Source organism: Pogoniulus pusillus, chromosome 22, assembly GCF_015220805.1.
Source record: "Pogoniulus pusillus isolate bPogPus1 chromosome 22, bPogPus1.pri, whole genome shotgun sequence".
Taxonomy (NCBI): Eukaryota; Metazoa; Chordata; class Aves; order Piciformes; family Lybiidae; genus Pogoniulus; species Pogoniulus pusillus.
The window spans coordinates 20690519-20713130 of NC_087285.1; the positions used below are offsets into that span (position 1 = coordinate 20690519).

The 22612-nt window shown below is 51.4% G+C and overlaps 1 protein-coding gene across 1 annotated transcript in view; it reads left to right on the forward strand.

Annotated features, from left to right (window-relative positions):
* COL23A1 (collagen type XXIII alpha 1 chain) overlaps positions 1-22612 on the forward strand; it is a 222820-nt gene that overhangs the window by 178378 nt on the left and 21830 nt on the right. The window contains 5 exon segments of the mRNA XM_064162148.1: positions 13516-13542; positions 15807-15833; positions 16482-16508; positions 21039-21110; positions 22459-22575. Coding sequence (XP_064018218.1) covers positions 13516-13542; positions 15807-15833; positions 16482-16508; positions 21039-21110; positions 22459-22575 — 270 coding nt within the window.

Here is a 22612-nt window from a genome sequence, read left to right on the forward strand (position 1 = left end):
AGGGATGAGGCTTCCACCACCTCCCTGGGAAACTCATTCCAGGCTCTCACCACCTTCATGCTGAAGAACTTCTTCCTAACATCCAGTCTGAATCTCCCCATTTCCAGCTTTGTTCAGTTCCCCCCAGTCCTATCACTACCTGACAGCCTCAAAAGTCCCTCCCCAGCTTTCTTGTTGGCCCCCTTAAAATACCGAAAGGCCACAACAAGGTCACCTTGGAGCCTTCTCCTCTCCAAACTGAGATCTTTTTCTTCAATTGCTTTCACTGCAGTGCAGGGAAGGCTTTTAAAATGTTCTTGACCCCTGGGCCCATAACCTGATCCATTTTGGGGGTTAACAGATGAGGAAAGCTGAGCTGGAAAGGTGAAACTTGTGCTGCCAGGTGTGTAACTGCAGTTAACAAGCACTAGCATTGCAATGTGACAAGTCCCCTCTGCAGGTAGCCTACTTAGAGTGGAAACTGTATTTGGCCCAGGTCAGACAAAGGCAGCTCCCATGAGCTGGGCCAGCCTCTGGTGACTGATGAGCAAGGCAGACACTTGCACCTTGCTGTGCTTCTCACCTGAGCTGCTGAGAGAACCAGCTCTTGAGGGGCAGGAGGGTCTCCAAGTGCCCATTTAAGAGCCATTATACTGCAGACAGCTCAGGTTCTGCAGGGGTTTGAATGTGTGTGCCACGTGTGTGCTCTCTGGAGATCCAAGGGCTCCTCAGTGCCCAAAACACCTGCAATTTCTTTCAGCTTCCCATCTTGGCTGTGTAATTTGCTCATGGTAACAGTGGCAGTGTGGTTGTCATAACTTGCCGAGGGTTTGGGTGCAAAGCTGCTTAGTCTCAGAGCCTGCCTTGCACCTCCTGTGCTCACAAGAATGCAAGCTGAGCAACCTTGTCCCCATCCCTTCCCCAGCCCCATCCTGGGAATGGCTTGGCACTTGCCTATGAACTGCTGGGCTGTTCTCCTGCATGGTGCTCCTCCTCTAAGAGAGCTGCTGCAGCTGTGACTCACCAGAACCCAATCCCTCTTCCCAGCTACCAGAGAGGCCTTTGGCAGCCAATGTCTCACCTTCTTGAGAGTTTCATCTGTCTCTGCTACTTGTGCCTCCCTAAAATCAGTCTCTGCTATGCTGCTGTGTGACACCCCCAATAGAGGATCATCACTTTGAGCAGGAAGAAATCAAAATAATGAAGTTGATTAATGAGGGCAATTACTTCATGTGCATGTCTTCATTAACAAAAAGCAGAGCAGGGAAGAGGCTTTGCAGAGGAGAAGTGTGATATGAAACAGAGTTGTCTCCTGGTTTAGACATTTTCCTTAGAAGATTAGCATTTGTTTTTAGCTGAGCAGAGTCTGATTGGTTTCTTTCCCCTGGCATATGATGTTTGCCTTCTGAAACTTGCAAATCACTCCTGGCATCGAGTTCTGCCTGCTTAGAAGTGCTGCAGCTTGCTACTGACAGTATTCCAGTGCTGAGTGGTAGCATCCTGGTGTAGTGCTGGGTAACTACGTCGATATAATGGAAAGCTTATGGTAAAGGAGAGGCACAACACAGGCATTGCTCAACCCTGGCACACCTTTTGAGGAGCAATGGCTGAGTCAGAACTGAAATACTCTTGCACAGATCGTTCTCAGGTATTTTAAGTCCACCTCTCTCTAAGGAGACATTGGAACTAAGCAGCTCAGCACCTTCAGAAACTTGATTTTGGGAGCAGTGCACAGTGCCATAATCTTCCTTTGGCTGCTGTACAGCCAGAGGTATAACCACTGAAGTCAGCTGCAGTGCCTGTAGCCAGATATCAACTTGTAAGCATGCTTGACTCTGGCTTTAATTCATTTTCAAGACACAAAGTGGAGCCAAATGTTTTTGGCTTTTTTTTCTGAGCTGATGTCTGGGAGAGGGGTTGGAAGAGCCCAGGCAGAGGGGAAGTTGGTTCCTTGATTTGCACAGCACCAGTGTGGTGGAACAGTGTGACAGGAGCTTGCTCTAATGAATCATAGAATGATTGCTCTAGAGTTTTCTTCCCTCTTCAGTGAAGATTTTCAAATAGCTTAGACATCTTAGCAAGGGAAAGCCTTTGCAAGCTGTTTGTGTGCAACTCTCAAATGTATTCTGCAGGCAGACAGGCTGGTGGGTGGAAATGAGGAGCATGTGCCCAAGTCTGCTCCTGGTGGCAGCTCCTTCATGCTGTTGTGGTCCCCCCCAGAGGTGCCCAGGATGCTCCCAAGCCATGCAGTTACTCAGGCACTACGGAACCCAAACCAGAGCCAACAGGCAGAGGTTTATCTCCTGAAGGAGCAGTGAGTAGCTCAGGATCACTCTGTGCCCAAACCAGAGCCAAAAGGCAGTGGTTTAGCTCCTGAAGGAGCAGTGAGTAGCTCAGGATCACTCTGTGCCCAAACCAGAGCCAACAGGCAGAGGTTTATCTCCTGAAGGAGCAGTGAGTAGCTCAGGATCACTCTGTGCCCAAATCAGAGCCAACAGGCAGAGGTTTATCTCCTGAAGGAGCAGTGAGTAGCTCAGGATCGCTCTGTGCCCAAACCAGAGCCAACAGGCAGTGGTTTAGCTCTTGAAGAGGGCTGCCAGAAATGCCCTGTGAGATAGAGGGGCCGTGCTCACAGGCTGATCTCACAGGCTGGAGGACAGAGCATGTGAATCTCAGACTTCTTGCTGGGGATATTGTTGCAGTAGGCAGATGCTTTCCAGAGCCTGGGTGGTAGCTCATGCACGGACACGGAGTGCCTGTGCATCACAGGAGCCTTTGGGTTGGTTATGCATACAGAGAACTGAAAAAAAGAGGTTTCCCATCTGGCATAGCTGGGCTTGGGTGCTTTCAACTATTGCATCATGTGGGTGGTATCCAGCCCCAAAGTGAAGGCCTCTGTTCATAGGCTGGCCACTTTCTTAGCTAGCTTCATCAAGGTCCTAACTAACTTCAGGTTCAGTCCTCTGTTTGTCCTGGTGAGTATCTTTGCTGGTAAATATTGCCACCTGAAGGAGTGTCAGAGAATCAATCAGAGTTGGAAGGGACCACAAGGATCATCTAGTTCCAACCCTCCTGCCATGGGCAGGAACACCCTACCCTAGATCAGTGTCTCCACTGAAGGAAGTTATTTTCACACACACCTTCTCCAGCAGGAGCCCAAAAGACAAAAGTAACCAGCACTCATCTTACAAGACAAACCTTGCAGTTCTGCTCTTTCTCATTTCATTTCAAGATCAGTTTTGTAGCCAGTTCACATAATGATTTGCCTAGAGGGGAAAACCTCTTCAAGCAGGGAAAGCAGATCCAGCAAACTCTCCTGCTGCATCCCTTCACTGGCTCTCTGATGTGGAAACAACAATCTTTTTGTAAAGACCAGCTCTTCGTGGCAGCAGAGGATTTTTCTTGTGGCTTACAGGTAATTCTTCCCCAGGGAAAATAAAATGGTGTCTTCTGTCCCACCCAGGTGAATTTAGCTTCTGCTCTTCCAGCATTTCTGGTCAGGGAGAGGAGAGGGTCTGGTGAAGGTGCCAACAACAAGAAGTTGCCAAACAAGAAGTTTCCTGCCCAAGTGGCACAGGCAGCTTTCTGATATGGGGCATGTGTGGGTTTCCAGGTGATGAGTTTGACCCACCCAGCCACCTCATCCTGAGCTGGCTCAGGCAGGGGTGGGTTTGGTGGTGAGGATGACTGTGATGGTGGAAAAGTTCCTTTGCAGGCATTTGGTTTCTGGCTTTTTGTGCTGCTTTTCCTGTGGTTCCATGTTTCCAGTGCAAGTGCAGCTTGTGGACCTGCATCTCTGCTTCCAGTGTGTGCGCCATGGTCTGACTGATTGGCCAGGGCTGGGTGCTAGGTTGGACTGGATGAGCTTGGAGGTCTCTTCCAACCTGCTTGATTCTATGAGGGGTGAACAAAGCAGCTCTGGTGTGGAATTCCTCTGTGTTTGATCTGTGTAACCTTGCTTGCAAACCCAAGCAGTGTCCTGTACAGCACCAGCCCAGCATTTGCTTTCCACCCTTTTGGACCAGTCAGTGAGAGATTTGTGTTTCTCTTGAGCATCTTTGAGAAGACAGCCAGGAGAACAGGGAGGGAGAAATCAGATGGAAAGAGGTGCATCTTCTGTTTGAGAAGGAGAAATGGTGTCTTATCTGCACAGTGAAACCCTGCTGAAGGTGGCTGGCACGTCTGGGGAGAGACCTGGTAAGCAAAGCTGAGCTCACCCTGGTGGTGCAAAGGAGGGGCTGGGTCCAGTGCTGCCCCAAAGACGTTCTCAGGATCAGTGTGGGTTGTTTTGGGGGTTTTATTTGCTTTTTTGGTATAGTTTCCCAGGGATTTCAGAAACTCTTGGTAGTGCCTGTGCCAGGTGTAGGGGAGCTGGGCTCTCAGTGCAGAGACCAGCTGCACATGGGCCCTGGGTGCCCAGGGTGCACCAGCCCATCCTCCAAGGTGGTTACTCCCTTGCAGAGCCCCATGGTCTGGTTTGCATTAGGGGTGAAGGGTTTAGCAAATTACTGCTGCTTTCTGCTCTATTTCCATCAAAGAATGGGCAGAGGCTGCCCAGCAGTCTGAGGACAGAGCTTTTTCTTGGAACAGAGCACAGATTTGTGGTTTTGGTTGGTTTGTTAGCACACACTTGGCTCTTATCAGGCTGCTGCTCTGCATCCTTTGCCTGACACCTCCTTTGGGGGGTTTATTGCTGTCAGCTCAGGCTGTGAGTTGTGGTTCCTCCTGAAGAAGTGTTTCAGAGGAGTCTTCCAGGGTCTGGTGGTGCTGAGCCCCACCAGATGCTGTGGGCAATGTCTGGGGTGCACTCAGGTGAACTCTGTGGAAAGAAATTTGTGTGAGGGGCTCAGCTCACCCCACTGCCTGGAGCAGGCCCATTGAGATTCCCCCCCCCCCCCCCCCCCCCCCCCAAGACTGAGGTCAGAAGTTACATGCAGGGGGGCTGCTGTTTTCAGTGAGGTGGATTTGGGGTGTTCTTTGCAGAGTGATGCTGGCCCAGGAGTTGAAGCAGTTGGCTGGGTTCCCTTCTCTGCATCATGAGGGGTGAACAAAGCAGCTCTGGTGTGGAATTCTTTTGTGTGATGCATGTAACCTTGCTTGCAAACCCAAGCAGTGTCCCGTGCAGTGCCAGCCCAGAGTTTGCCCCTAATTGCCCTCCCCCATTAAATGAAATAAGTTTTTTAGCTGAACAAGGAGAGCCTGGCTCAGAGCTCCTGCAGGGCAGTGGCAACAAGGGTGACAAAGCTGGGGAGGGGCCTGGAGCACAGCCCTGTGAGGAGAGGCTGAGGGAGCTGGGGGTGTGCAGCAAGGAGAAGAGGAGGCTCAGGGCAGAGCTCATTGCTGTCTGCAGTTGTCAGGCACCCAGCAACAGAACAAGAGGACACAGCCTCAAGCTGTGAAGCAAAGCCTGGCTGGGGCACTTAGTGCCGTGGTCTAGATGACTGGCTAGGGCTGGGTGCTAGGTTGGCCTGGATGATCTTGGAGGTCTCTTCCAACCTGGTTGATTCTATGATATGATTCTATGAACAAATGGAATAGAGAGAACTAAAGCAGGAGGTGGTTTCCCATTGCTCTCAAAAACTCAGTGGCAGTCAACAGCCCCCCACAATCTGTACACTGAGCTGTCTCCAGTCATGGGGTAATACCCACAGCTAGGCAGAGGTGGCCATGCCTGAGTCTCAGAGTCCTCTTGCATCTTCTGTTACACCAGATGTGGAGTTTGATCTATGGAGGGAAGCCAAATGCAAACCCTGTGTGACATCTTCTGTTACAGGAGCGGCTCCTGCTGTGCCTTGCATCCAGTGCTGGCCGCGGTGGGATCTGCCGCTGCTTGTAGTCGTTTCTCTCACCTGCTGCTCTCCTGATCCATGTGGTGGGAAGCCTGGCATTTAGAATAGTTTTTGGTCTAGGAAATGTAAATACCCATGTTTGGCTCATCTTTTACTTCCATGACATCTTGTCTTGCTCTTGGAAATGGCTACAAATCAGCTGTGTGCAGAAGGCTGTGCTCTCGGTGCCTGCCAGCCTCAGGTAGGATGCAGATGCCAGCAGGGCTGATTCTGGAGGGGACAACAACCCTTGAGGATGCTGGAGTAGCCCTCAGGCTACCTGCCACCATGGCCTGGAGGGCCTTGCTCTGCCAGAGGTGCTGAGAGGTGTTTGCAAAGAGCTAAATTGCCAAGGTTAGATGGATTTAAGACTTAAGCAGAACAGTGACTGTGGCATGCAAATAGTCTTCCTGTTAAAGTCAGGAGCATGGAATCTATCAGGGCTTGCCTTGGAGCTGTGCTCATTTTAGTGATGTTGAAAATGCTCAGCAAGTGTGTTTATAAGACCTGAATTCTCTGTGGGGCACCCAAGCCAGTGAACTTTCCTTCTTTTCAGTCCTTTGTTTCTCTGTTTAAGGCAAATCTGCTGCTGTGTGGCAGGACAAGTGGGAATTCTTTTCAAAGTTAAACCAATTAATCTTACAAACTTCATAAAATGATCACACTTCAGCAGCATCTCTGGTGTGTGCTTGTCAGCAAACTCTAGGACCTATTTGGTTTGGGGCTATGTTTGTTTTCAATGAAGGAACAAAGCCATCACCTACTAATAAAAAAGTAGGGTTTGGGTTTGCATGCAGTCATGGGCCAAAGGGGACTTTGTCTTGGACAAGGCTGAAGCAGCTTTTTGCAGACAAAGCCACAGAGAAAATTATTAGAAAAGGATTGTTCATAGCCATGCCCATGGTGGATGTTATTCATTTGGTTTTGAGGGCAGGGCTGCTCTCCTGAGCAGCAATCTGAAGCTGTCAGGATTTCGGTGATCGCAGTGCTTAAATACAGCAGCTCCTTGTGGCAGCACCTCCAGTGCTGTGTGGTGCTGCCAGCTGGCACCACTTTGAGATAGAATCATAGAATCAAGCAGGTTGGAAGAGATCTCCAAGCTCAGCCAGTCCAACCTAGCACCCAGCCCTATCCAGCCATCTAGACCATGGCACCAAGTGCCTCCTCTAGTCTTTTTTTGAACACCTCCAGGGACGGTGACTCCACCACCTCCCTGGGCAGCCCATTCCAATGCCAATCTCTCTCTGACAACAACTTCCTCCTAACATCCAGCCTAGACCGCCCCCGGCACAGCTTCAGACTCTGTCCCCTTGTTCTGGTGCTGCTTGCCTGGCAGCAGAGCCCAACCCCACCTGGCTACAGCCTCCCTTCAGGTAGCTGCAGGCAGCAATGAGGTCTGCCCTGAGCCTCCTCTGCTGCAGGCTGCACACCCCCAGCTCCCTCAGCCTCTCCTCACAGGGCTGTGCTCCAGGCCCCTCCCCAGCCTTGCTGCCCTTCTCTGGACACCTTCCAGCACCTCAACATCTCTCTTGAATTGAGAGGCCCAGAACTGGACACAGCACTCAAGGTGTGGCCTGAGCATAGGGGCAGAATAATCTCCCTGGTCCTGCTGCCCACACTGCTCCTGAGCCAGGCCAGGATGCCATTGGCTCTGCTGCCCACCTGGGCACACTGCTGGCTCATCTTCAGCTACTCTCTACCAGCACCCCCAGGTCCCTCTCTGCCTGGCTGCTCTCAGCCACTCTGGCCTCAGCCTGCAGTGCTGCTTGGGGTTATTGTGGCCAAAGTGTAGAACCCTTCACTTGGCCTTGTTCAATCTCATCCCATTGGCCTCTGCCCACCCATCCAGCCTGGCCAGGTCCCTCTGCAGGGCTCTGCTGCCCTCCAACAGCTCCGCACCTGCTCCTAGCTTGGTGTCCTCTGTGAACTTACTGATGATGGTCTCAATCCCATCCCAGTGACTCCATCTACACTCTCCAGATGAAGTGAAGTTGTCAGGATTTCACTGGTCATGATGCTTAAATATGACAGCTCCTTGTAGCAACACTTCCAAGGCTGCATCGTGCTGCCAGCTGACTGCATTTTGAGTTGTCATGCTGGGGACCCCAGGGGTCAGGGCTGATGCAGGAGGAACCTTCCACCAAGGGCTTGTCCATGCTCACAGCCCATTGGAGTCATTCTATGTAGAGGCTAACTCCTCGTGTGACCAATGCCATGCATGGAGGCTGCCTCTCTGCAGCTGTTCAGTGTTGTCATTTGGAAGGGCAAATGATTTGTGTAGCAGAAGTGGAGGGAGTAGAAACCTGCCTTTTTAATAAGACCTTCTAGTCTTCCTGCACTGAAGACTTGAGGGAGGAGTGGCCAGCAGTACTGGGGACAAGGAGGAGGTCACATCCAGAGCACTTCTTGTACTCTGCTTGTTCGCAGCCAGCGACAGTGATTTAGAGGACTCACATTCCATTCCTTAGTCCCTCTTCTCCCTTTTTGCTTCAGCTGGGAAGCTCAGAAGAGCTACAGCGACCTGGCTGCCATGCTCTGCTTTCCTTGTGACAGGTCTGGCAGGGTGTGCTGGGCCACAGCTTTTGCCAGAGCTTACTTCTCATGCAAAGCATCGCCAGCAGCTGCTCTCCTGGAGCGAGGGTTTGCAGCGTAGCCTGTAGGAGAGGGTGGTTGCTGCTCCCTGCTTGCAGCACAGACCATGCCACCTAATGACCCAGGGCCCTTTGCAGGGATACCAAAGTACTGCCATGCTCTTCTGTTCTGGCACTTTTCTCCTTCTCAGATGTGAGATTCTTACCATTTTTTCTAACCAGGGAGGCAGACACTGAGGACAGCCCTTTGGATCCCTTCAAATCTGACTGCAGGCTTCCTTCCCAGCCCTCTGCTAATTTTTAGCAGAGCAGGAAACATTAAAAATAACCATGACAGAAAATTGCCCAACTCAGAAGGGATTGTCCTCTTAATCATCTCTGGCTTCATTTTCACTAGATGTTTCCCTCCCCCTTAAAATTCCTGCTAGGTTGCTAGAGCAAGCACATCCCTGCCAGCAGCAGTGCTGGCACCGGAGGAGGAAGGCAGAAGGCCAGCTAAGCAGGCTGGCACCTGGGTGTGCTCTGAGCAGGGGTAAGGGATTTGTGAGGGAAGTGCTCACTATTTATTGGAAGAGTTTTCACATGTGAATCTGAGCTTGTAAGCTCCACATCTGCCCTTTTCCATAAGCCAAAAAACCTTCCCCAGCCTCCAGCTGATCTCAGGGTTGGGTGTGTCTGGTTTTGATGAGGTGTGCTAGTTTGAAGCAGGGTAGAATGTCACAGGAGGTGACATTCTTGGTGCTGTGTCTCAAGACTGCTGAGTTTCTGCTGTGAAACAAACCAAAAACACTGGACTTGGGGTTGAAACATAATTGAATGTAGTCCCTTCCCCTGAGGCTGAAGTGTTTCAATGGCCAAACCAAGGCACAGAATCATTTTGTTCAGGAAAGACCTTTAAGACCCTCAACTAGCTGAAGGGAGGCTGTAGCCAGTTGGGGATCAGTCTATTCTCCCAGGCAAGCAGCAACAGAATAAGGGGACACAGTCTCAAGCTGTGCCAGGGGAGGTCTAGGCTGGATGTTGTTAGGAAGTTGTTGTCAGAGAGAGTGATTGGCATTGGAATGGGCTGCCCAGGGAGGTGGTGGAGTTGCTGTCCCTGGAGGTGTTGAAGCCAGGCCTGGCTGGGGCACTTAGTGCCATGGTCTGGTTGGTTGGGCAGGGCTGGGTGCTAGGTTGGACTGGATGAGCCTGGAGGTCTGTTTCATCCTACTTGATTCTGTGATAAGATCATCAAGCCCAACCATTATCTACTTCTACCCAGTCTGGTGCTAACTCATGTCCCTTAGCACTACATCTTGGAGCAAGAGCCTGTGATGTAGTAACAAGCTCTGCTCAAGCCCCAACATCTTCTCTGCACTCTCAGCATCGTTGTATGAATATCCATCATTAAATAGCATCATTAATGTAGACCACAAAATGCAGTTCCTTGTGTCATGTCCTCATTGGCTATGTCACTGTTAGTCAGGGGTAAAACCAAGGCAAGTCCTTGCAGTTACCTCTCAGCCCTGCTCCATGTCACCAGCCCTCCTTCTAACCCAGCTCCTCCCACCCTGGCAACCTGAGGGCTCCAGCCAGATGTTGCAGGTATATTTTCTTTATCAAGCTAACAGTAACATGTCCTCTCTTCTCTTAAAGTGTGGAGGATGCCACCCAGAGCTGGGCTGGACTGGTGCTGAACACAGTCCTCACTGCTGCATGGTTGGGTGATGAGCTCTGAGATGGAACAAAGCTGGAAATGGGGAGATTGAGACTGGGTGTTAGGAAGGAGTTCTTCAGCATGAGGCTGCTGAGACCCTGGAATGGTGGTTGAGGCCCCATGGCTGGAGGTGTTTCAGGCCAGGCTGGCTGAGGCTGTGTGCAGCCTGCTCTAGGGTAGGGTGTCCCTGGGCATGGCAGGGGGGTTGGAACTGGCTGCTCCTTGTGCTCCCTTCCAACCCTGACTGAGTCTATGATTCCCTCTTCCCTCCCCCCCTCCCCAATCCATTTGGGCTTGCTTTCTTTATCTTGCCTCTTTGTTTATTTCAAAAGGGAAAGTTGGGAAATGTGGAAAGCCAAAGCACTCTTGCAGCAGTGACCTGATTACCAGCTAGGAGTGGGCTCTGACACCCACCAAGCTGTGTCAGCTGGGGCCACATCAATGTCATCTTCCTCAAAGCACCCTGGGTCAGTGGGTTTTGTCCATCCTGGCTGGTGCACTGATGGTCTTTGGTTAGAGCCAGCTTTTGGGGGAAGCTGATTGAATTTTCTCTCTACCTCACCTTAAAGCATCAGGTTTGTCCTGGGCAGAAAGTTCATCCCCTCTCACAGTAGTGAACATTTCACTGTGTGAGGTGTTTGGAGTGAAAGGTTTGTAACTGTGGGCAAAAGTAGGAGTGAAACCTACCCCTGGGCAAAAAGCACAGCATGAAATCATTGTGATGCCCTGTGAGGGGGAGTCCAGAAAACACCTTTTGCTTAGGCTTGGTGCTGCTCCTTTATGTGATTGTTGTTTCCCCAAAATGAGAGCTTCTGCAGCAGTGAGTTTTGACTGGGGGAGCAGAGCTTGGTTCCTTGCCTGCCTCTTCCTTACTGATCAAATAAAGGAACAATTCCTTCATTTTTAATTGGAATGACTTGGAGCAGAATGCAAATAGAAGACAATAACAAATCTCAACACAGGGCAGCTTCTGAAAGTTGCAAGCAAGGAAGCAAGTCCAAATTTCAGATGTGCTCTCCTCTGACCCCTGCAAATCCTCTGGCTGCTCTCAGGATCCCTGCCCTTGCTCACGCAGGCGTTTGGCTGGGCAGGTAGAATTGAGTCAACTAAATCTTCAGCCCAGCCTCACAAAACACAAGGCTGAGTTAGTCTTGTCCATTTGGTGGCATGGTTGGCCAAGAGCCCCTGTGAAAGCCCAGTGGACATTGTTTCCCTCCAGCATGCAATGGGCTCCCTTTGAATAGGCCATTGTTTTTCTTGCTGCATGTCCCTTTGTGGACTAGCACAAGAATAGCCAAAAGCAGATGAATTGGTATTGCAAACACAAAAAAATCCCCAAAACAATAACTCCACATTCTGGGACTTCTCTCAGAAGTTCTGTGCCACAAGTTCTCTGCTCAGGTGCCACAGCTGGGGATGCAAGCAGGGAGCTGCATCAGGAGCTCCAGGCGAGTCACATCAGTCTGTCACAATTCCATGCCTTTCCCAGGTGTTAGGATGTAAGGAATTGAGATAAAACCAAGTAAGGAAGGGGTGTTAGGAGAAGAAGTGGGAGTTTGGTTGTGATCTGCAAGCTTTGCATTAACCTTCATGGCTTGCACTCATTTAGGTTTTTTTTTTCCCATTGCTGCTGTAGTTCCTTGTGAGGGACACACATCACAGGAGCAGCACAGCCTGTGCTTGGTCACAGCAGAAATCTTGTGTACAAAGAAACCCTCCTTGATTTTCATACCTCCCTTGGTCCCAGTAACACAGGTAGGGATGCTCTGCCCAGAATTCAGCTGCCTGGGATATTTCAGAGCTGTGTTGTTTTCCAAGGGCAGGGTTTCCTACTCCAAGCCCTGTCCCCATGGCAGATCATTATTCCTTGTCTGTTGATTTGAAGGCAACTCTTGGGCTTCTCTTATGTGCTTTTCTCTCACTTAATTTTACCCTCACAGATTGAAGCTGAACTAACAAGGTTCAGCCCAATCAATTCCCTAAGGTATAGAGAAGACTTGAATGTTTCATCACTCTGTCCTACCATAGTCCAAACTCCCTTTGCTTTGGTAGGTCCTCCAGGGCTGCAGTGTGAGATGCTTCAGACCAGCAGAACTGGAGAAGGAACCAGGAGGTCTCCCATCCTGCCCACATGCTGCCCATGTGGAGCACCCTCCCTGCACACGTGTGGGCAGATGTAGGAGGCAATGGGTGCTGACCCCAAGCATGGCCCTTGAATTTGCAGCAGGCAGTGAGGAGAGCAGGGCTGGGTTTGATGTCACAGGAGGAGTGCTGGATCAGGATTGGCCATGGGGACAGAGCAGGGCTGCAGTGCCCACAGCTTAGCACAGCCTATGGCTCCCTCCAGAGCCAGTCCTTGCTCAGCAAAGCATGTGAGCACTCGTTGGAAAGCTGGGAGTCAGTCAGGTGTCCAAGGGCTTTGCTGACTCCCAGCCATCATGCTGTGTCTTTTCTGGAAGGTTGTGGGGCTGTCTTCTTCAGCTTTAGATGAGGAGAGGTTTAGAGCTCTTGGATAGCAAGTAATGGATTGGTGGAAATGTTGTTCTGGGGCTTCCTGAAGCTGTTGGGTTTTGGACTGTGTCCCTTCAACCCTGTGTGCTAGCTCCAGCTGACAGCAGGAGCAGCTTTGGCTTTGTGAGCCTTACAGCATCTATGCTTCCTCTCCCAACCTGCAGCCTTTCTCAAAACCAACATTTCCTGTGGCCCAGTATCTTCAGTGGCTTCATGTCAATTAGTGGCTGCACACCAGCAACAAGCAGCAGACAACCATTTACCATGGTGATTTACCAGCCACTCCTGTGCCCAGCCTAGAAAAGAGAGACCTGGGGAAGAGCTGGGCTGGCCAAGTGCTTGGTCCTGCAAACACGAGCATGTTTCCAGGGCAGTTGTACCCTTCCTCCCTCCACAGCAAGACATTCCTTCCCATCCCTGCCCCTCTGGGCTGGGGGCCTTGGCTGATCCTCACATCTCGGGTGGAATGGGAGAGCTTCAGCAGGTCCTTTTGCAAAACAGGGCAGTTCAGATCTGAAGCTGATGTGAACCACCCCCAGGGACCTGCTCTGTTTAACCAAACCAGGACTGTTTTAGTGCTGCTCTTTGAGTGTGGAAGAACTCCAGGGAGTCCCAAGCGCTGTGCCAGAGCAGTGTCACCTTCTCCCTGTCACTAATCCTGTCGCTTCCTGTCACGTTCCTTCATGCTCTGCAAGTTGTTTGCTGCCTCTTACTGTGCTTCTGGGAAGCCTTCCTGCTGGACTGCATGGATGAAGGATTAGGTATAGAAGTAACGTAGCCAAAGAGTGTACTGGCTGTAAGTAGAGCCTCTTCCAGAGCATGTCTGCTGTTGCTGTGTCTGCAAACTGATTGATGTTTTGATTGTTATTACTTCTCTTTTAATACTACTGTCTTCTCCTTCCCTTTCCAGGGGCCTCTTGGTTTGGATGGCAAACCAGTAAGTAGCACTGAGTGCCGAATGTTCCATGCCTTTATTTGTGCTGCTCTGCAGCAGATAGGCAGACCCTCAGCTATTTCTTGTTTATTACTACATATAGAACTGTTTAGGAGACAAAAGTGTGCTCAGGAAAACTATTCAGTGATCTGTAACACATGCAGGTTTAAAATCTGAGGCAGGGCTGGCCAGCACAGCTGGAGGTGAGCTTTGCTTTACCTTCAGCTCATCCCGGCTGCTTCTCCCTGCCCTGTGCCAGCTCAGCTAGCAGAGGCTCTGCAATTGGGCAGCAGGCTAGATGTGGGCAGTAACCAGCAGCAGCACCCTGGAAGAAGCAAAGTCAGCAGTCTGGGCTGCGTACTCCCTGTGGTGGGATAAGAAGAATCGTTCCCACACTGTGCTGGTTTGCCTCCGAAGGAGCCCAGGTGGGAGCTGCTAGAGAGTGCCTGGTGGGACAGCCTGGGCTTCATTTTCTGAGCTGTTGGCTTGACTTGGCTTCTGCTCGGGAGCCCTCTGGCTGCTCAGACGCTTCAGACTCTTCTTACTTTAGAGAAACAGAGGGTGTTTTGTTTTCAGGACACTAGCCAGCCCAGCTCCTTCGGCAGTGTGGCTGCTGGAGGACACAGGTCTGTACTCTGTGACCCAGTCGCACACTCTTCCTCCACGTTCACTAGAGGGCACCATCAGAAGCCTTTTGAAGCTCTGCTCCTGACCCAGCTGTGATGCTCAAAGAGGGAGAAGCCCTTCAGCCTTTGCAGTGCAGAAGTTGCTCCCGACGCTTGTGTCTACCCAGCCAGGGAGTGGTTTACTACAGCTGCACGTTGCTGTGGCTACTTTTGATCCTACCTCTGAAGATGACAAATGTGAACATAAAGCACTAAAGAGAAAAAAGGAGAGGGAGCTCACAGTGCTGTGCTCTGGGCTTGGCTTTAAATTGGCAAGACCCCGTGGTGGAAGAGCAGCCTGAATCCCAGCAGCACGTTGCCTTGGTGGGCACATGGATGCCAATGGCTGCGCTGCACACATGCACCAGGCAGGAGGGAGACCTGAGTGACAGACAGGGAAGATCTGAAAGACAAAGCAAACTTATCCAATGGTCAAACTCAAACCAGACAGTTCATAAGCTCTTCCATGAGAGCAAGGGGCTGGTAGCCTTGCTTAGAGCCAGATGAGCAGCAGGAGGGATGCTGTGTGGAGATGCAGATGCTGCTGCTGTTGGCCTCTCTGCTGACCTTCTCCCACTGTATCCTAGCAGGTCTCACAGCAAACAGCACAGATAGGGCTGAACCCCATGAGTGCTGCCTCATCTTTCATGAGTGCTGCCTCATCTTTCATGAGTGCTGCCTCATCTTTCATGAGTGCTGCCTATCTTCCAGTGCTGGAAGGAGGCTTCAGAGCAGGCAGATCTAAGCCTGGCTTTGGGGCTGCAGCACTGCTCTGCCTGCCTGTCGTACAGCAAGCTGCTTGGGGGGAAGATGACTTATGGCTTCAGCAAGCAGGCCAAAGCAAGCAGCCCATCCTTGTTTATTTCAAACAGATGTATAATTGTTGTAATGATATGCTGAGCATGTGTTTTTCTAGAAGTGATTTAGTACTTCAAGAAATCTCTTGCATCTATTTAGAGTCACGTGTTTGCAAGCAGCTGTCGAGCTCCCTGCCCTGCTCCTCCTCAGGTCCTCTGTCCTGTCAACAGCAGGCAAGACCTTGGTGGTGTTTTTTGGTAGTGTGATGCTCATGGGAAGCAGCATATCACTTAAAATAATAGCACATGTCACTTAAAATAACAGTGGATGTGGCTCCAGTTTGTGAGCTGACCAATGAAATTCTGGGCCACTCAATTGAAGAGATGTTGAGGTGCTGGAAGGTGCCCAGAGAAGGGCAGCAAGGCTGGGGAGGGGCCTGGAGCACAGCCCTGTGAGGAGAGGCTGAGGGAGCTGGGGGTGTGCAGCCTGCAGCAGAGGAGGCTCAGGGCAGAGCTCATTGCTGTCTACAACTACCTAAAGGGAGGCTGTGGCCAGGTGGGGTTGGGCTCTTCTGCCAGGCAAGCAGCAACAGAACAAAGGGATGCAGTCTCAAGTTGTGCTGGGAGAGAAGACTGGATGGGACACTTATTGCCATGGTCTAGTTGATTGGAGAGGGCTGGGTGCTAGGTTGGACTGGGTGAGCTTGGAGGTCTCTTCCACCCTGGTTGATTCTATGGTTGGCTTTGATGTGTGCATTGGTGATTCTGCAGCTCCTTAACTCGGATCCTTCTTGTGTATTTCCAGGGACCTCCAGGACCAAAAGGAGAGAAGGTAAAGACTGCATTAATCTGTGGCTTTTGGGAAAGCAATTGTATGTTCTCCCTCTGCTGTACTTCTCTCAGGTTGGGCTCCTTCAATACAAGACATTGCCACTGGCTTTTGCTGGGATGTGGGACCAGATTCTCCAGTTGCTCTTGGAAGAGCCCTGGGAGAGGAAAAGCAGAAAGAGTTTGCAAAAGTGTGGGAGGAATGAGCATGGCCTTTAAGCTCATCCATGCTGTAGAGTTCCTGGTAACCCCTTAAGGGGTAGGAGAGTGGCATGCAACTCTCTTGTTGCTTTCCTCCATCGTTCTGTGCTTGCATGACAGCCTCCCACAGGAGGAGAGCAGCGTCGTTACTGCACGGAAAGTGATGTGGGCCCTTGCATGTGTAGCACATAAGCAGTTGCCCGGGGGAGCCTTAGAGCTGGAAACAAGCCACTCTTTCTGATTTATGACCTGCTTCATCGCCTGCCTGGGCAGAGTCATTTGCCATTGTGTTGTCTCGAGCCCTTCTCCTCCCTGCTTTTGACTGCATTAAGCAGCAGGACTCCTGCCACTTCCCTTGTGCGCTGTCCCCGCGTCCGGCTGACCCTGCGCCGGGCGCAGTCGCAGTCTGAGCTCTAGCAGCTGACCCTTTGCTGTCTTGCTTGCTGTGCAGGGTGAAGCAGGGGACGTCGGCCCGAGGGTGAGTAGGACCAGAGCACAGTGGTTTGTTCTGAAGGATGCTTGGGTTTGGTCACCGAACAGTGCAGCTTTGCCATTGCGAACTGAGGTTTGCCAACAGTGCCAGCAACATTTTGTTTTGCCGTTGGACCTCGTTGTGGTGGGAGCTTCCCTACCTTCCATGCTGGGGTAATGAGTTGAAGACCTTCAGGAACTTCACAAAGGGTTGTACTGTTGTGTTCCTAACTCTCTGTGTCCTAGTGTCAGCACCCATGTTCCTCCTGAAATTATCCTCCTTATTTGTTGGCATCGGCATGTCACGAGCCAGCAGTGTGCCCAGGTGACCAAGAGAGCCAGTGGCATCCTGGGCTGGCTCGGGAGCAGTGTGTCCAGCAGGACAAGGGAGGTTATTCTCACCCTGAACTCAGCACTGCTCAGGCCACACCCTGAGTGCTATGTCCAGTTCTGGACTCTTCAATTCAAGAGAGATATTGAGATACTGGAATATATCCAGGCAAGGACATCAAGGCTGGGGAGGGGCCTGGAGCACAGCCCTGTGAGGAGAGGCTGAGGGAGCTGGGGGTGTGCAGCCTGCAGAAGAGGAGGCTCAGGGCAGACCTCATTGCTGTCTACAGCTACCTGACTAACCTCCCTTGTCCTGCTGGCCACACTATTCCTGATACAGGCCAAGATGCCATTGGCTCTCTTGGCCACCTGGGCACGCTGCTGGCTCATGTTCAGCTACTATCTACCAGTATTCTCAGGTGCCTTTCTGGCTGCTCTCAGCCACTCTGTCCCAGCCTCTAGCGCTGCTTGGGGTTGTTGTGACAGAGATGCTCCACAGCCACTTCTCTTTTCCCTTGGAGGCTGTTAAGATAGTTTTTGAAGTTGATGTCATTTTCTGAAGCAGCTTCTCAGTGCCTTGAGTGCCTTTGGAAATGTCAACCTCAGGCTCCAAGAGTGCACACAATTTCTCTAGCAGATTTATGCCCTGCGTGGTGAAGGAGGTGCTCAGCACAAAGTCTCAACCTTAAGAGCCCATCCACCTACTCAGAAGAGGCTTTTAAGAGGTGGTTCAGCAGCACAGGGGTGTGAGTTTTCACTCCTGAGCTGAGGCTGTGGATGTGTTCAGGGCTGGAGGAGATGCTGCTCAGGCTCCCAAGTCCCTGTGGTCTGTGCTGCTGAAGGGAACCCAGCTCCTGCCACAGCTCCTGTCTGTGCTGCAGGAGGTGCCCTGGGGATGAGCTGTGCCTGGACTCACAGAGGTGGGTGCCAGCTCCTAAGGTAATGCTTGTCCTGCATTTTAACCTGCTGATAAAAACCAGTGCTTTTTTCCTCCCAATCTGCTCTTCCCCAGATCTTGCTTTGCTGGTCAATTTAGTGATGTTGTCTTGCACAAGAGTGAGTGAAAAAAACTCAGTAACAATTTGGGGGGGCAGGGGCAGAAACTAGCCTGGCAGAGCCGTGCACAAGTAGGTCTAACAATTGTTGCCTGGCTTTGGCAATTGCTTCCTTTATGTCTCCAGACAGTTAGGGTTGTGGATTGAATACCAAAACTTCTTAATACCATCTGGCCCAGATTCTTCTCCATTTCATCTATCTTCTTCCTCCCAGATTCAGTGGCTTTGTTTAGCTGATTTTGAAAGATGTGTCCCAGCAAGTCTCACCCCATCCATGGGAGGATAAATAACTGGCAGCATATCCAGTGCTGCCTCCCTCAGAAATGGGCATGCCTATGGGCTCTGCAGTGGGGATAGTGTCTCAGTGGGCTCAGAAATATTAGGGATGAGGGACAAAAAGGAATAATGCTTGGGAGCAGCTTTGGAGGGCCTGGCTGTGGTGAGATGAAGGCAGTTAGGCATTAGCTGCTGAATATGTTTGTGTCTGTGCCGCTCCTTTTTCCATCTCTCAAACTGACCTGCTGCCAGCACGGACAAAGAGGAGATTACTGCATGTGTGAGTGTGCCCAGTGCAGGTGGAGGGTGACTTTGGAGAGCTGAGGAGAGAGTCCACATGAGGTTCACTGGTTCTTGCAAACAGCCTCTTGTGCAGCCCCAGGATGGGGAACAAACATCCTCAAGTATTGTGACAAAATGCATGTAGGTGCATTTGCAGGGAGCAGCCAAAAGCAGACCCCCTCTGCTCTGGGTAGGAGAGAGTCAGTTGAGACAGGATGCTCCTGAGATGGATCTGCAGTGCCCTGATATTGTGCATGTTGTTGTCTCTTAAAACCAAACACCTTCCTAGACCTCTGCCAAGGACCGGTTTTGTGAGCCAGACTCTCCTCCTGAGCCAGCACTCCCTGACCACTCTGCGTTTATTCCCATAGCTTGGGTGATTTTCTTCTCACTGCTAGTTCAGATGTTTGGGCAAATGATGGGACTGATGAATTTCTGCAGCACTGGGTTTGCTCTCAAGAGGGAGAAAAGGAGCTTCAACCAGTGAGAGAAATACTCCCATCCCCAGAGCCCCACTCCTGCTCAGTGCCTTCTGCATCTGTACCCTGAGCTGCTGTGGGTCTCAGCACTGGTGTGGCTGCACTGGCTCTGTAGCAACAGGTCAAGTTTGGGCTGCAGATGGAAAAGGAGCTTTTTCTTCTCTTACTTTTTGCCAGAAGAGAAGTGCTTGCCAAGCTCAGCACAGAAAGAGCTGCAGAGCTGACAGTGACACTCAACAGAGACAGCCATGAGCATTTCTTCCTTTCTCTTCAGTGTTGTTTCCTTACCTTGAAACGTTAAGTTGAAGTGGTTAAATCAAGGGCTCTGAAGCTGGAAGGTGCCATATTGAAGGCTTCTGTGCTCGAAGACTCCAGGGCTGCACAGGGTCAGACTTGATGGGCAGGCAGCCCAATGCCCTGGGCCCAGATGTGTTGGGAGAGTGGAGCAGAAAGATGTAACTCCATCACACTTAACAGCTTTCCTGGAGCCTCCTTATCCATGGCTCAGATGTTCCTTGGGCCAGAGATGGTGTTGCTGTATTTAATAGCCCTTGGGGCTGTTCACCTTTCATGGCCTCAGCCCCAACAGACTGTTTAAATGTGTGATGGTTGAATTTGCTGAGACATGGTAGTTTTGGCCTCATTTCACATTAAAACATACAGAGCTGGGCTTGGAAGGTGCTCATTTGGGTGGTGCTCACCAATCTGAGGGATGAGAATCATGGAATGGTTTAGATTGGAAGGGACCTCAAAGCTCAGCCAGTTCCAACCCCCTGCCACAGGTAGGGACACCTCCCACTAGAACAGGTTGCTCAAGGCCTCATCCAGCCTGGCCTTGAACACCTCCAGGGAGATTGTGGAGCACAGAATCACCCAATGTGATCTTTGATCTTTCTTTCCTTGTCCCCCTCCCTCCCTTTCCTTGTCCCCCTCCCTCCCTTTCCTTGTCCCCCTCCCTCCCTTTCCTTGTCCCCCTCCCTCCCTTTCCTTGTCCCCCTCCCTCCCTTTCCTTGTCCCCCTCCCTCCCTTTCCTTGTCCCCCTCCCTCCCTTTCCTTGTCCCCCTCCCTCCCTTTCCTTGTCCCCCTCCCTCCCTTTCCTTGTCCCCCTCCCTCCCTTTCCTTGTCCCCCTCCCTCCCTTTCCTTGTCCCCCTCCCTTTCTGAGATGACTGTGTTGGGACTGTGTTATTTGATGTACCTGTGGCTGCCTGCTGCTGAGCCTGTCCTGGAAGGCTGGGCAGGAGGTGAGCTTGCCAGTTTGGGGCCACAAGCTACCAGGGGCTGAAGAATAGGAGTAGTTTTGTTAAGAGAGACCCAGGATCCCTCAAACCACCACAAACACCTCCCTCAAAACTGAATCTCAAGGTTTTCTTGGTGTTTGTGTGAAAGGTTTAGAGGCTCCATGGGCAATTTGGAGAAGAGGATTTGTTCCTTCTAAACCTTTCCAAATCCTCATGGAGGATGTGCCCTGTGTTCCCAAGGGGGCTTCTCGTGGCTTTGCTCCATCCCTTTAGTTCTCCTATGGATGTGTGCAGAGATGGATGAAGGAAAAGGAGACAAGCAGTGTCCTGAGAAAGGAAATGTCTCGCTGCTGCTCCCTAGACAGAGAAGTGGAAAGGCTAAGAGACAATAGCAATGACTACTGACATGGTCTGAATACATTGTTTTTGCATCCTATAAATCTGGGAGATTGATCTGCCTGCTGCAGCCTGGGGAATGCATCAGGATCCATTGGAGCCTCTGAAAAAAGCTCTAATATGTGGTCTCGGGAGAGATGCTGGGATGTGCCCCCTGTGGCTTTTACTGGAATCATGCTCTTTATTCTGCAGAAAGGCCTGCAGTAGGGAACCCTCTGTACCCCAGCTGCTTTGAATGGCCTATTGTGCAGCCAGCTCATGAGCAGATACTTGTTTGTCTGCTGGCTGCTTCCCCAGCTCCAGCGCACCCAGACCCTTCACACAGCCGCTGGGGGCTACCTGCATCGCTTCCTCCTGGGGCATCAGTGACCAAAGAAAAAGTGCTCTCTCTCACTGCAGCCATCACCACTCATTCTCTCACTGTGCTTTCATCTTCCATTCTTGCTCTTTCCTCCTCTGCCTCCCTCTTGGCCTGGCCAGATGGTTTTTCCCCAGCTCAACCACGGATTTCTGGCTAGCGACCAGCTTGTCTTTAGCCGGCGAGTGCTCAAGGTAGACCTCCTCACTCCGTGCTGCTGGTTTGCTGTGGTTCTTTTCAGCTGCTCTTGCTGCTACTCTTGCTGCTGCTTTCTGCCTGATGGGGCACTGCTGCTGCCTGGATTTGTCACTGCTGTGGCTGCTTTCAGAGGGGCTTGTTGGGAGCATGCTCGAGTGAAATCTGGTCAGAGACATAAAAAGGGTTAGTTTTATGATCCTCCTTCTCTGGAGCCTTTCAAGGCCTGTCTGAATGTGTTCCTCTCTGACCTGAGCTAGGTTGTATGGTCCTGCTCTGGCAGGGGGGGTTGGACTCAATGATCTCTTTGGGTCCCCTGACATCCTGCAGTTTGGTCACTTGTGGGAAGCAGACATCAAGCACCAAGGTCCTGTAAACGTTCATATGAGTGGTGCTGGTGCTGTAAACTAGAGTGCATTAAACCTGGAGTTGTCTGAACCCTCTTACACCAAACGTGACAGTTCAGTTAGGTACAATTCAGTGGGAGATTCTCAGCTCAACCTAATTAGATGCAGAGTTCAGCACTTGCCATCACTGCTTCTTTTTTCACAAGTATGCAAGTGAGTCAGGAGCACAGAGCTTGTTGAAAAGCCATGGGGTTTGTGCTGCTAAGTCATTTGAGGACTTATTAAAGTCCCACACTTGTCCCTGGTTTGAGGGTGTACCACATATTGAACACAGCCTGCTCGGTGGTAACCCCTCCAGATGTTGCTAAGAGATTTACGAGATGGCCTTTCCATCAGGCACAGGGATGTGCCCCAGGGCTGGGCTGTGGTGGCTGGCAGGGGCTTGGGAGCTGATAAGCTGGAGGTGAAGTCCCCTGGGGTGCTCCTCTCCAGAGCAGGCACCTACCAAACCTTCCCCATCACAGAGTTACAGCTGCTGCTGTGGGCTCCTGCACCCAAGCAACGCTGGCTGGGAGCTGTGCTGGCTGCTGCTGGCTGACCTTGGCTGTGTTTGAAGAGTCCTACCAAGCACTGCTCTTTTTCTGTGTGGTTTTGCCCACTCAGCTGGGGAAGTGTGTGCATGCTGTGTGCCAGCACGTTGTTGGGGCTGGGTTATTCCTGGGTGCTGTCAAATTGGTGGTTTCCATGCAGGCAGTCACTGCACAAGGGCTTGCTGAGGTGAAACCTCGTTGGAAGCCATTGAGCAAATTCCTGGTTAAAGGAACCAGCTCCAGAGGGCGTGAATTGGCCATGAGCAAGCTTCCCACTTGGAAGCTGTAAATCAATTCCTCTGGGACAACAGAGGCCAGGCTGCTAACAGCCCAGGGATGCAGTGCATGTGTTGGTGCCACCACTTGCCAGCAGCGCTTCGTTTCACTATGTCTGTGTGACATTCTTCCAGGGTGACCAAGGTCGAGATGGAGCCACTGGCCCTCCTGGTCCACCAGGACCCCCAGGTGCCAGAGGGCCTCCTGGTGATACGGGAAAAGATGGCCCAAGAGGACCTTCAGGCCCCCCTGTAAGGACGGGAGATGACCAGCAAGCATGTGCCACGC